Here is a 14,438-nt window from a genome sequence, read left to right on the forward strand (position 1 = left end):
GTTTCACTGCTGGATGTATATTTAACTGTTGCAATATTTTAGACAGACTTCATCTGTAATCTGGTGGAGATTATTATCCTGATTTGTGTCCATACATACAGCTTTCCATGTCCAACACTGGCTGAAAGCCCCAGAACACTTCCTAAGAGTAACTGAGTGGATCTTATTATTTCCATTATGCTGGCAGTGATATTTTTGTGGGTTTTGTATTGATGATCGTGTCACTATCATCTAAAGAGAGCCATAGGGGATGATCTGAGGTTCAGCTGTGATGTGCACATGAGGAACAGTTCCTATCTGCAGAACTGTACCCCTATCATATGGCTGGAAGCATGTGCTAAATCACTTCAGCTCCCATAAAGCTTGTCCAATACATACTAACGAGAGAATATGTGTGTGCACTCAGTGATCTTCCATCTGATCTACTGCAGTGTTGGTCTGACCTACGTGAGCCATTTTCCAGTGCAAAGACAGTGGATGTCAGGCACCAGCAGAGGTGAAAGTATTTCTCAGGCAGAAAGCTCCTGCTTCCTGCTGTTATCAAAGCCAAGAGGAAGTGCCCTCTGCTTCCCATGAAGTGACCTTTTGTGCCCAATATTCCTTATAATGGCATCACGCTTCAGGAACCAGCTCCTCTGTGGGAGACTAGAGGTATAATGGTGAACTGATGAAAGAAATAGAGGTATCAAAGGTGCAGGACATGAGTGTGCAAAGGTAATGCCTCATGCAAAAGTAATATCTCGAGTCAGCTGGGAAGCAAGAAGGGAGAAAGCCTTGCAGAGGCTGGAGAGGTGAGTGACATGAACTGAGGTAGGCAGAAAGAAGGCTGGGGGCATGGTGATACCTCTGATGATCAAAATGAGTACATGAAAGGAAAAGTAAAAACGTGCTGAGAGCTTATAGAAGCAGTTCTGTGACTAAATATAGACTGTTCCTCACTGTGAGAAGTCAGTATTGGCCTTCTTAACCTGATCGTATCATATGGCTTGGGAAAATGAAGTCAAGTTGTTCTACCCAGATGTGGTAATTATATCTTCATTTACTGAACCTCTTTTAGAAGTACCCATCGGAAAACTGTTGTGCCCTGCTTTTTAAATTTCCTCTTCAAAATATGTTCTCTGAACTGAAGCACATAATAAAAAAAAATCATAAAGGCTTAACGGAACCCAGAATGTTCAGCAGCAGATTTGCATGACTGGTGATCTCTCCATATAGACAAAGCATCTCCTGATGAAACCCAGGCATAACAGACCATGATATTCAAAACAAGTTATGCTGCTGCGTGTTCACAATGCTATTGCTTTCAAATCTGAACATCAGAAAAAAAGTCAAAGTCTTCTTTGTTCCTAGCTTCTTTCCAAGGGTTTATTATTATTTTTTCTTAAAGCTCCATTGCATAGCTCTTGTGATTTGTATCTTCTGTCTCTTGTCAAGCTATGTGTTTCTTAAAGCCCTGGCTGTTCATATTAACTCCATACATAAAATTCGAGCTTTTCTTTCTTTTTCCTTTAAGTTACTTTCTGATTAACAGAGAGAAACTAGGAAATAGATCCAGATCTAAAGATATAGAACAGAAGACAAAATAAAGCAGGAAATATGGATTTAAAAATCTCATCATTTGAAACACAATTTGGTTTAATTTGTTAGAGGCTGTGTAACAATGTGTGCATACACAGTCAGACCATACTGCTAGTCCTTTTTTTTGAGAGATAAAAATATCATAAAAACTCACACCACTTTGGTGGCTTCTCTTGTCATTGTTGTTGTTACCTCCTTCCCACCTACAAATGCCAATAATTAAGTTGGGCAGTAAAACTAAGGTCAGATGTTGCATTTGTCCAGGAGGAGATAGATGAGCAAATAAACATAGAAGTAGATCTTCCAGTTTACTTTATTCTTAACCCTGACAACTCTTGACCTTCTTTATCAAGCAACTGCTGTGCTAGAGGACTCAGGTTGAATTGAGCACAAGTAGTACTTTTTGTCATCCTGATGTCCTGTTTGTCTCTTTAGGTCTGTGAAAGCCTGCCTTTCTCAGATGGACAGTAAGGCCCAGTGGGTGCTGATGGGACACCACACTCTTGGTTTTCTGTCTGATATAAAGATATAAGCAGGAGCACATAAAGAGCTCAGAAACACTTTCCAGTTCATTACCTTAGAGGCTGCCTCTGGGAAGCTGGGCTAAACTGACATTCCCAAATAGATATCTGACCTCTTGACCCAACCCCAGAGCAGCACAACTTGGGACTTGCCTGAGAAAAATGCAGTTCATCACCATTTCTCACCCAGGCAGAGCAGGTGTATCTGTTCATATTGTCAGTTACCATGTTTTCTCAAGCACTGTTTTCACCGAGGAGGGTGGTGGAGGGAAGATCTAGGATCTCCTGGAATGGGGACCTCCTACACACTAGATAGCTAATTTTATTGGTATTCCCTGATCCCACTGGACATAAGACTTTTACTTTATAGACGCTTCTACAATGGCTGACATAAAGAGAGTTTGAAGGACTGGAGGCAGTGGTTTCACAGACCCAGTTGTACAACACAGAATCCCATCTAGAAGAGAGGAAGACTTAAAGAAAAAAAGCAGGAATTTAAGTAATACTTTACCTCTTGAGGTTGTCTCTCTTGCAGATTTATACAGTGGCAGCAACAGCACCATGACAGCTGACATTTCACCTCCCTGAGGTATCAACATACTTTAACTCTGTATTTTCCAATCTTGTTTTAATTTAAGCACCATCTCAATATCTTTACAAACCCCATCAATATTGTTTTCATTTATGCAAAAAATAATCCATGGAAATTTGCAGTTGCATTTAGCTCTGTGGTTTTCCCAGTTTATTTAGAATCATGGAACATTTTAGGGTGGAAAAGACCTCTGAGATCATCAAATCCAACTGCTAACCCAGCACTGCCAAGTACACCATTAAACCATGTTCCTAAGCACCACATCTACATGCCTTTTAAATACCTCCAGGAATGGTGACTCCATCACTTCCCTGGGCATCCTGTTCCACAGCTTGACAAACGTTTCCATGAAGAAATTTTTCCTAACATCCATCTCTACACCTCTCCTTGTGCAACTCGAGGTAATTTCCTCTCACTGTGTCACTTGTTACCTGGGAGAAGAGACTCACCCCCACTTGCCTACAAGCTCCTTTCAGGTAGTTGTAGAGAGTAATGAGGTCTCCCTTGAGCCTCCTTTTCTCCAGGCTAAACAACCCCAGCTCCCTCAGCTGCTCCTCATAAGACTTGTGCTCCAGACCCTTCACCAGCTCCACTGCCCTTCTCTGGACATGCTCCAGCACCTCAATGTCCTTCCTGCATCAAGAGGCCTGGAACTGGACACAGGACTCGAGGTGCAGCCTCACCCGTGCCCAGTACAGGGGGACAATCTCTTCCCTGGTCCTGCTGGACACACTGTTGCTGATACAGGCCAGGATGCCATTGGCCTTCTTGGCCACCTGGGCACACTGCTGGCTTGTGTTCAGCCAGCTTCTACTTTGTTGAAGTTTTTCTCATTGGCACTTTTAGTCTATGAATCAAGACATTATTAAGAAATACTTCTTTCAGTTACCCAGTGGTCACAAGTTCAAGGCTGTTTGGATCCATCCCGACAGAAACAGTCTCCCTGTGCTCTATGCATCTCTGTTAGCAACATCAGGAACTTATTTAGGAACAAATTTAGAGTAGATGCAGCACATTATCATGCATGTTGTTATCTGACATAAACAAAGAGTTCAATATACAAAAATTCTCTTTTTAGGTCTTCTCCCAACTAAGCCATCCATGACTGGTAATAAGGTATTTTCTTTGTCCTTGCAACTGGCTGGGGGTTTCATGGCTCTTTTGCTGCTGTGACAAGTGGTTTTGAAGCTACATGAAGGTGTTCAAATTAGTGTTACAAATCAGTTGATAATTCTGTACATTATTAAGTGTTCCATAATGATGAAACCTGTGGTAGTAGTAGATAAGCCTTCATGATTAATTTAAATTTTCAAAACAAATGCCTGATACAGGCAGTCTCACAATTCTAAATTAGGTTCCTGGTTGCTCACATCTACATTTTTGGATTAATTTTTAATTTTGGGTTCATACTTTTTAATTTTTGACTATAAATTACTAAGACCAAGCTTTAAAAAAATCAAGCCTTAAAAGGTTGAAGCCCAAACACTCATAAACTACTGTTCCCTCTACCAAACACGGTCTTTCACTGTCAAGTATGTACACAGATATGAGAGAATTCCCTTCTGAAAAAGTTGCACCTAGGAGGGTACTATTGTACAAATTTTCCTGTCTCAGTCTTTACAGATAAAAACTGAAATCCTGCAATAATTGCAACTAAATTCTACAGAAAATATTTCAGGAAAACATGTTATAATAAATTATGCAAAAGAAATAACATTGTTTAGAGAAAATATATTAATATAAGACTTAGCTTGTAAAATTGTATTGTTTTACACTCATCCATATATTCTCTTGTGCTGAATTTCTATTATCGCTACCCACTCAGCTTATGGGACATAATCACTAGAATGGTCTTACAACAAAAGACTAGAATTTAGCTAGAGATATTAAGAATAAAGACAAAAATAATTTCATCTAGTTTATTTTTTAGGTAAAAACATCACTAACTTTTTTATCAAATACAGCAGATATAATTTAGTGTATTATTTCCCCCAGTTATACTGTAAACTACATTGTATAGCAGCTATGATGTTAAAAGAAGCTTAGCACATACATGGAAAGGTGTAAGTATAAATATAAATAATATAATTATGTACTTTCTTAATCAAAGTATCCTAAAGAAAAGCTGCAGAAACAAAGGATGGCATCAAATATTTCCGGATATTCCCATTATCTGTGTACAAAAGACCTTAGAGTCCACATGTAAACTCTTTCTTTCCACTACAGTTTTTCCATGTTCATCCTCCAGCTTCTGGCTTGTTTTACACCAAGCTTGTGTTACTCCTCACCCAGTCCAGGAGCCTGTCTCTGACAGCATCCACTAACAAATACTGAGGCAAAGTATATGCTCAGGGCAGCTGTACAGAATCAGAGAATCCTGATCCAAAGGTGATGCAGTTATACCTAATGCCCTTTGAGAGGTATATTTCTTCTGTTAATTCATTCAGTTGCCTTTTTAAACAAATAATTAGTATCTATAACATCCCTCAGTAAGTAGTCCTACAGCTTAACTACCCAATATGGATAGTCAGCTTGCTTTGCTATCTTCCTATCTTCCTTTGATGCCTACCGAATAATTACTAACATCTGCTTTGCTTTTTAGATCTTGTTTAGTACTGGGCTGACTCTGTGTATGTGGCTGTGTTAGGTTAGGGTTTAATTTCCCTTATGTACATTCTTTTCAGTCATCTCCACTGAACTCTGAATTGCTTTTGTTATTGCTTTTGTTTGTTAGCCCAAAGAGCTCTTGTTATTAAATGTTTACTCTCACTGGTAAGTACACACATCTGATCAATTTGCTTCCTGTCTCCTTATTTAGTTAAATGATGGAGCCCTGTGAGCTTTTCTCTTTACATGTTATCCACCCATCTATTAGTCATTGTCAAGTCTCTCCTTTGACCTCTGTTCAGCTTACAACATCTTTCTTCAATTATAGTCACCAGAACTAGACACAATATTCTCCTGGTGATCACAGCAGTGTCAAAACATGTTGAGTGCTTTTACTCAATATGTGCCTCTTCCATGTCCAAGGATGCCATTAGCTCCTTTGGCCACAGCTTCACAGTGGAAATTTGTGTTCAGCTATCATGATCCTAAAGGCTCCTTTAGAGATGCTGTTTTGTGAGTCTCCCATCCTAAAACTATAGCATACACTTTTCCCCACTTAATTGAATTATGTGCTCCTGACATAAATACACTGATTTAACATACCTGTGTCATTCAGTGACACAACATAGGGTGAGGGAGAAGGGAAAGGAAGATTGGAATGACACCTCAGATCAACCAGGCCGATAAATGTTACATACTTGTCATGAGGTTGCCCTTGGGCAAGTCAGTTCTTGCAGGGTCATGAATTAATGCGTTATTTAGCAACGCTGTTACTCACTCTAGCAGCCTGCTGCTTGCTGTGGCAAGGTTTGTCCATGGCACTCCAGGAGGGGATCTTTGGCCACTTCTCACATCTGCATGTCCCGCTGCCCATAGAATTGGGATTGATGGAGGCTCTAGGAGGAATCTGAGCAGGACAACTGAAAGAGATGAAAGGGAGCAAATTTAAAGTTGTGCTTTTCTCATGGCATTTAATTCTTGAACAAGTATAGTACTTTGTGCAGCTGCATATTCTGATATAAAGCACAGCCTTGGATTTCCTGACTGTGGCACATTTGAATGGTAATCAGGCAGTCATGGGGCACAGTCTGCTCTTGGTGTTGTGGCCTAAAAAGAGAAGTAGAATGAGACAGTGAGAATTAAAATAAGAATTTTACATGCTTAATTATGCTTTAAAATAAGTGATAATCATACATATGTATTCCAGATAATATTAAACCAAATATCTTGTAGATTTTTGAATGTAAAAGAAACAAGACTTGATCAAAATTCCATCACGGCCAATTAAAAATATTCCAGCAAAATCACAGCTTCAGTAATAGGGACTGGTTTGGTATTTGCTGTAAATATCACAGAATCACAGAGTCATTTAGGTTGGAAAAGACTTTTAAGACCATTGTGACCAACCTTAAAGTATCAGTATCAGTAGCACTCATCAACATTAGGTTAGGACAAGAACACAAAGTGTAACCTTAGGATGACTGACACATTTCTCAAGAAATGTAAATGAAACAAATTTCATGGTGTCCTAGTTAGGACAGCTGAGATCAGTTCATCATGGTGGGTGTAACCCAAAACTGTATTCTATAGCCTTCCATGTCATTTCCCAGAAACTAGACTATTGTTGTCAATAGACTATTCGCACCCTCTGCCCATAGAGCCTGACTCCTCAGGCTATAAACTAGGTGTTAAGAGGCCTGTGAGATAGGAGGATGTTTCTGTCCTCACACCCTTTGTGAAACTCCCCGCCCTGAGGGGAGCACTGAACATTCCTGCCTGAACTGGAGGATATATAATCTTGGAGTTTTGGAACATTTTTCAACCCACTCGTGGGATCCAGAGGACGGCTGCATCTCATCGCTCTCAACCAGACTTAGACCACCACTGGACTGCGATCACCAGTTCTGGCCAGACTGCAGCAGCTCTCCCACCAGCAGGTTCTTCCCCTCTCCCTTTACTTTGGACTCAAACAGGGCCCAAGGAACACCACTTTGTTCAGGCCCCAGGGTACTGGGTTACACATTTGGGTTTTTGTGGGTTGAGACCAATTGTTTGTTTGTATTATTGTACTTACTGTATTATTTTAATAAATTGTTATTCTGACTTATAATCTCTCCTTTGAGTTGAGTTCATTCCCCCTGCTGGTTAACTTTTAAACCAGCACACATGGTTAACCTGAAAAGCCTTGCAGGAGGTGGTGTTGATTCCTCAAGATTCAGTGTCTCAAAACATCGAATTTTCTCAATCTCAGTTGATCCCCTCTTGCTTCCTTTTCTCTAAGAGAGAAAAACACAGCAGACTGTAAACTAATGGTAACACAATATACAGTATTCTAGTTTGATGATTTTGTACAGTTTTATATTTCAAACTGTATATTCAGGCTTGTTAAATTTTGAAAGAAAGGTAGTAAAAACCTCCTTGGTGCACTACTTGCATCTAGTATATGGAACAAATTCCTTTCTAAATCAGCTACAAAAATAACAGAACACAGCCCTACATCTGAGAAAGCATCTGCTGCAGCTGCAGGAGTACAGGCCAGAAGGGGGGACTAAGAGGAAAAGAGGGAGGAGTTAAGAGGAGAACACCTTAAATGCAAACCAAAAGCCTGGCTGTGACATTCATAATTTTTTATGGTAATGGAGCTTATTCTCACTGAGCTTTCCTGCAGTTTTGGAATGGGATGTAACTTACAGAATGAGTCCTAAAGTATGAAAAGGAGGGAAAAAAATTAAAGTTACCTGAAACATATATTTGCATTCCCAACAGGAGATCTTTTGAAAAGCCACCCTTTTGTGATATACAGTCACTCCTTAGGAAACGAGGATACTTTAACCATCTGCTTTGTGCAGCTGAGGGATGAGATTCTGAACTAATTATGCCTCATACAAGTAACTTCTGATGCCAGTTATTTACATCAGTTCAGAATGAAGCCTCAACGAGGAAAACATCCCTATTCAAGACAGTGTGTAAACATATGTCAATGTTAATTACTTGCCTAAATTCTCTTTGGAAGGATGCAAACAGATGCTCAATAGCAAGCACAACTGTGAGGGTTGTTCTGAATATAAACACTCGTAAGCCTGTGGGTAAGTGTTTTCTTGAACTGAAACTAGAATTTTATATCCTGTAATTCTACTCAAAACAAAGTACGCATATTGTTCTAATACATAATATCCAATCAAGTTTCACAGAAGAAAACTGGAGTGGCACTGGACAATCTTAAACAGTTTACTTAAAAAATTATTTCTTACCCTTTTGTCATGTTCATAAGAAATGTTTGTCTTTCACAGAATAAACAACCCTTTCTTGTAATTTAATGACCACATCACTTCACAGAATCACAGAATATTCTGTGTTGGAAGGCACTCACAAGAATCATCCAGTCCAGCTCTTAAGTAAATGGCCCATACAGGGTTGGATCCCACAACCTTGGCATTATTAGCATCAAGTTCTAACAAACTCAGCTCATCTCAGGGTCTTGATCTGGGTTATTTTTTATTTCTGTTGTGACTTCTTTAAAAGCAGTTCTTCTAGAATTTTTTTTCTCCATTATACTTCCCTAAAATAACATCACAATTACTTTTATTACTGCTATTAATTAACATAACAACACCAACTATAGAGACTGTAAGATTGTCCTCTATAAGTTTTAAAAAATTTTATAGTAATGCATGTATATAAAGGATGTGTTTAATACTGTTTAAACAAATGAAGTTGTTTAGCTTATTCACTTGGTAGAAACAATCATAGTATACAAAAATTAAGCTACAGATATACTGTAGTTCTAAACAAGACATCTCTGTTACTTTATCGCCTGAGGATCTCTCCTTTTAAAGCCATGCACTCTTTCTGGCAAAGAGCACAGCCTGCTTTATCCACAAATGTATTACATCTGCAGCATGACACAAAAGTCATTACAGCAGCTAAGAGAATAACAACAAAAAAAGAAAACCCTTCTATTTACAGACCAGGAAAACATATCTAGTGCTGACTATCTGTTCCCTGCACTGAAATTTCTCATTTCTTTCTTTCCAATGAAACAAATGCACATTTACGAAACTGTGATATGTAGAAAAGATTAAAAATTAAAAATGTTCTTGCAGGATGTATATATACACATATATTTACATCTAAGTATTTTTTCTTAACCTTGGTAATCATAGAGTAGAAAATGCCAAGAAGGATGAAATCCATCATATCTCTACAAGTCTAATGCAGCTTCAGGTTATCTTACTCAAGTGTGAAGGAAGTAGGTCATGTCCTTTGCTCTGTATTTCTGAGGGTCCAAAGGGAAGCACTGTGCTAAGTACCCCCCTTTGTTATGTTCCTGTTCACTACTGAGAGTCCAGCAGAAAGAGAAAATTTGCATGAGGCTCATCACACTCACTTGATCTATCCACTGAATCCTACCTGAACCCGGAAAGTAGCAAGTATTTCGTAGAAACACCGTGAAGAAGAAAAAGGGGGGTGGGAGGTGGGGGGGGCTTTGCTCATACTCTGCGTGGGTATCTGGCTACGCTGTCTTTGCAAATAAAATATTAGGTTTGATAGAAAATATAAAAATATAACAACCTTGTCATTCCCACAGCGAAGCAGTAAGACCTCCTGTGTTTTTTAAGAGCATATGTGGTTTTGTTTCCTTACACTATGAGACATCCAATCTTTAGCTCCAACCCACTTAAGTTCATGGGACTCATTGGAGTACTGGAGGCCAGGAAAAAGGATAAGTGAGATGGAATTTCAGCTACTTTATTTTAAAGCATTGTTTGCAGGTCTTTTTTCTGGGGTTGCCACTGTGTGATCTTCACAAAATTTCTTAGCCTACTGTTGCTTGAATTAGTCAGAGCAATTGCCTGAACTACCAGGACTGATAACATTACTCATGTGAGATTAGATGTCTAATCCACATCAGCTCTAACACTGTGACCATTGAGAGCTCAGAGAGGACCAGCTGAAGCCACATGGAATGACTACCATCTACTCTTAGTGGGGCTTAGAAAAAAGGCCAAGTACTTCCGTTTCTACTCGTGGAAACACTAACAAAATCATCTCTGGATTTGACAAAGTTGTGCTAAGAAATGAATAGAGACAAAAGGATTTATCACAGTATGTAATTTCATTTAAATATTAGAATGTTATGTTCTTTAAACTGTACATTGCAACACTTATTTATTAATAAACACTATTAAAAATGCAGGGATATAAAATATATCAAATATAAGTTATGAAATAATTAGTAAGTGCCTACAAGTTTTATTAAATCTATTTATAAAATAAAATTATAACTAGAGTTAAATATAAAAGTTAAATTTTTTTCTTGATATGGGAAAAGACACATACTCTTTGTTCTAATGTGTCTGAAAACAATATTCTGTTAAATTTAGGTACTCAGTGTCTTTGGATATGTCCTTGCATAGTAAATGATATACTTGATTACCTTGTGATCTAATAGCATGCCTTCTGCCTCTGTCTGTGGACCTGTGGCAAGCACGTGACCTAATTCTAGGATGCAATAGAAGGTTAAAAACACAGGCTAAAAGAAACACCTAAAAGACTCAAAAAAGCCTATAAAAGTATTACATCCCTTGGTTCTCTGAAGCAGAATACTGAGTATTCAGTCTTTGAGGGAGCAGTTGCTTATATTGCAGCATATATAAGCCACTTCATTACTGGAGTGCTCTGGCTCAAGTTTAAAAAAATGTTATCCAGATTTTGACTTCTCATTACAATTCAAGAGAGAAAAAAATTCCAATCTCTAAAAAAAATCTTGACAGTGAAACTAAAGTACTTCCTGGCCAAATCCACTGCACAATGCTCTTCTTCTTTCGCCTGTGGAAAAGAAATCACAACAGCTGAAATTATACCAAATGAAATGTTCAACTCTTTTTATTTCTGGGGTTTTTTTTTCCATTTTTAAATGAGGTTACGTCTCCAGGAATAAAATATGTCTGTGCAGGCTGCCCTTCCTCTGTGTGTAGACTCACTTTGCTGAGTCAGTTCGTGCTTGCACTGACCACCCGGCTGTGCTGAGGGGATGGATGATCCTTCAGGGCAGAAAGTGCAGAGAGTGGCCTGTGCCGTGTACAAATTTCTGCCTACCTAGAGAATTGCAACCCCCCTTTTTACTGGATGTAGCTCAGTTCCTTCAACTGTGAAATCTAATTTCTCCCTGAAAGAAAATAAAATGCCATGTGGAATTAGCTGTAAACATTTGTTCCATATGATTTGAAGAGACATGAAAGATCTAAGGATCTTTGATTATTTTTCCACGCTTGAAACTGTGCTTGTACCGAGAGTTGTTGCATTTTCTTTGCTTTCTGTAACACAGGGACAAATAAAAAAGGTTTGTTACTCCAACAGATCTTAGAAACAGGACTTGGAAACTTCCCCATGTTTCAGAAAGAGGGCTGTTGTGAGACAGTTCTATTGAGTTCATTGAATCATAGAATATCCTGAGTTGGAACTGATACACAACAATCATCAAGTTCAACTCCTGGGAACAAGCAAAAGGGGCTAGGACATCCTGGAGGCTAGAGGTACTATCTCTAGCATTCTCTAGCTGCTGCTTCTGTTTCCTTCTGTAGTTTGGATGTGGTGGTCACAATAAGCATTTTCTAATGGCAGGCTGTAATGCAGGGTACTCTGGCTCCTTCCCTCCTGGTAACCTTTTTCTTCAGGAGACTGAGCAGATGGAAAACTAAGATGGGAAAGGAGAGCAGTTATGACAGGAGAAGCTTGGAGAAGAACCTGGCTAATTTATGGTGGCTGAGGAAATAGCCATGTCAAAAGCATGATTCTTCACTCAGCTCAAAATGCTGGCAAGGTGGAGTTCCTGACTCTGAAAGACACAGAAACATGTCCTCCACCCAGATGAAGTAAACAAACTCGTTGGGAAGTGCTTGTCATTGTGGCTTGGCTCTATATCCTCAACAACATGAGGCAGCAAGGGTAGTCTGGGGAGGGTGTGTGTGTGGTTGTAGAGGGACCAAGGCAGGATGGTGGGGTGTGGTGGGCTAGGGCAGAGCAGGGATAGTGACAGCCCTGGTGGAGAAGTCTGGACAGCAGGGAGCAGTGTAGGGTGGGGAAGATGGGAGAGAAGACGAGCTAGTTACAGGAGCAGCTGTCTACAGCAGGCAGGGGCTGTGGGTGGGGGTAAAGGCAGGGCCATGGGCATCTGGTGGGCAAGTAACACAGTCCTGGGTTAGGCAACTGGCTGGGCAGAAGTGGGGGTCAAAGCAGGCAGGAGAGGCATCAAGCAAAGGGCACTTGTCAGTCAGGACAAGCTGTTGCAGAACTAGAATACTCTCATTCTGCTAAGTGGGCATCGTTGAGGAAAAAGACTCCACAATCTCCCTCCACCCCTGCCCCTCAGGCAGGCCTACTGGTGTGAGGACCCCTCAGCAAGCTGTGTTGGCATTCCCTGTACTAAATATGGCCAAAGACCACTTCATTTCATAGAAATACCCTCTATTTTTACTATACCTTTTATCATTAATGCCTTTTACAGGCATTCTTCCATGCAATTTCAGAGAGATGTTTTTCCTTCATTTCAGGTGAACTATTTCAGCTCAGTGAGCTGTTCATTCAGAGCTCTGAAACAACACAGAATTTGGAATAATACAAATTTTCTTTCCAGTTTCAAATAAAGTAGATGTAGAGGGCAAGAGCTACTAATTGTATAACTTTCAAGTCGTGGATAGACATGCAAAACCAATCATCTCTACTTACTTACAAATTCTATTAGCCTTCCTGGTGAGCCATAAAATTTAAGTTTGAATGTTTTGATAAACTGACCTTTTTACAATCCACCACACTCAAAATACAATTTAGTTAATTAAACAAGTTGCAAAGCACTATCTTGGTGTTTATAATTTATGATTAAGGTGATTCTAACTCAGTGCATAAAAAGCTATCTGAAATGAGACAAGCAATCTATTTTAATATGACAAAATGTAAACATAAAAAGTTCAAATGCATTTCCATCAAACCATAGTATTTAAATCTCGATATTTATAATGCATCCTTTTGCTATTCATTTTAAGAAGTCATATTTAGGCTAAGGGATGGAACAGTTTTCTGACCCTGCTGTAATGGAAACCAGTGAAGGAGACAACTGCAGGACACATGGAAAATGTAATAATTCTAATCTTTTCTGTCTTCTAATTTTAGAACCTAATTTTAAATGGTGCTTTAAATTATCCTGCATTTCAGCCCTTGCTTTTCAGTCAAAAGGGCATTGTGTATCTTTCCTCACATTACAAGACGTGCAAAATTATACTTACTATTTTGTACATTAAATGGCAGTCTAATTTCACTCCATACAGCAAATTTATGTTCCCCCACTTCCCCTGAAGCTCTCTCGTTCCATCAATCTTTTTTCTGTGCCATTAAAAAACTGCTGAGGGACAGAACTTTATGTATACAGGATAAAAAACCAAAACTACTTTTTTGGGGCACGTCACAATAATTAATTGTTTATAAAGGGGATATTAGTGGAATCTAGACTCAAATCCCTTAAAATATGATCACCAAAGTGTGTTTAAACATGGATTTCATTTACCATGGTTTAGGATTAGCCATTTGTTTTCTATGTACCAGCTAACTTCTATGTGAAGTGGGATATTATTCCATAGGGTGACAAATTGCAATCCTACTTGTTCATGTCGTGATGCAGCTGCCCACAGATGGACCTATACTTTGAGCAAGAGGTTGAATTCAATGACTCCTAAAAGTGTCTTTCAAAACTAGACTATTCTGTGCCTGGTTTTGATTGTTGCCAACATTATGCAAACATTATGCAGGAATAGGTGAAAGTCTGTTTTCTTATTTGAAGATCTCATCAGCCCTGCACATGGTGGCATAAAGCTGCAGCTGAGGTCCAGACCTCTCCTACAGACATTTTAGGAAGCAAGTCCATGTTACTGTCATTTGAGCACTACTTTACTGTTTCTGTGACCTGAGTTCCCTCTGAAAGAAGTATGGACTTAATATATGTAAATTGCATAATCTGTAATCCTGATAATGTCTTTAGATCACTGAGGTTTCATAGTATTTTTTAAGCAGTCACTTACTTAGACAAGTAAAGTTAACAATGTAAATTATATACATTTGTAATATATATATCAGGTAAGAAATAATTT

The 14,438-nt window shown here is 39.0% G+C and overlaps 1 protein-coding gene across 1 annotated transcript in view; it reads right to left on the reverse strand.

Annotated features, from left to right (window-relative positions):
* Positions 1–13,960, reverse strand: part of BMX (BMX non-receptor tyrosine kinase) — a 31,064-nt gene extending 17,104 nt beyond the window's left edge. The window contains 6 exon segments of the mRNA XM_018083936.1: positions 2,493–2,572; positions 6,077–6,218; positions 7,474–7,574; positions 8,550–8,617; positions 8,784–8,842; positions 13,953–13,960. Coding sequence (XP_017939425.1) covers positions 2,493–2,572; positions 6,077–6,218; positions 7,474–7,574; positions 8,550–8,617; positions 8,784–8,842; positions 13,953–13,960 — 458 coding nt within the window.
* Positions 13,961–14,438: the final 478 nt, after the last annotated feature.

The sequence above is a fragment of the Manacus vitellinus genome, unplaced genomic scaffold (assembly GCF_001715985.3).
Source record: "Manacus vitellinus isolate BGI_N305 unplaced genomic scaffold, ASM171598v3 scaffold_7_pilon, whole genome shotgun sequence".
In the NCBI taxonomy this organism is placed as follows: domain Eukaryota; kingdom Metazoa; phylum Chordata; class Aves; order Passeriformes; family Pipridae; genus Manacus; species Manacus vitellinus.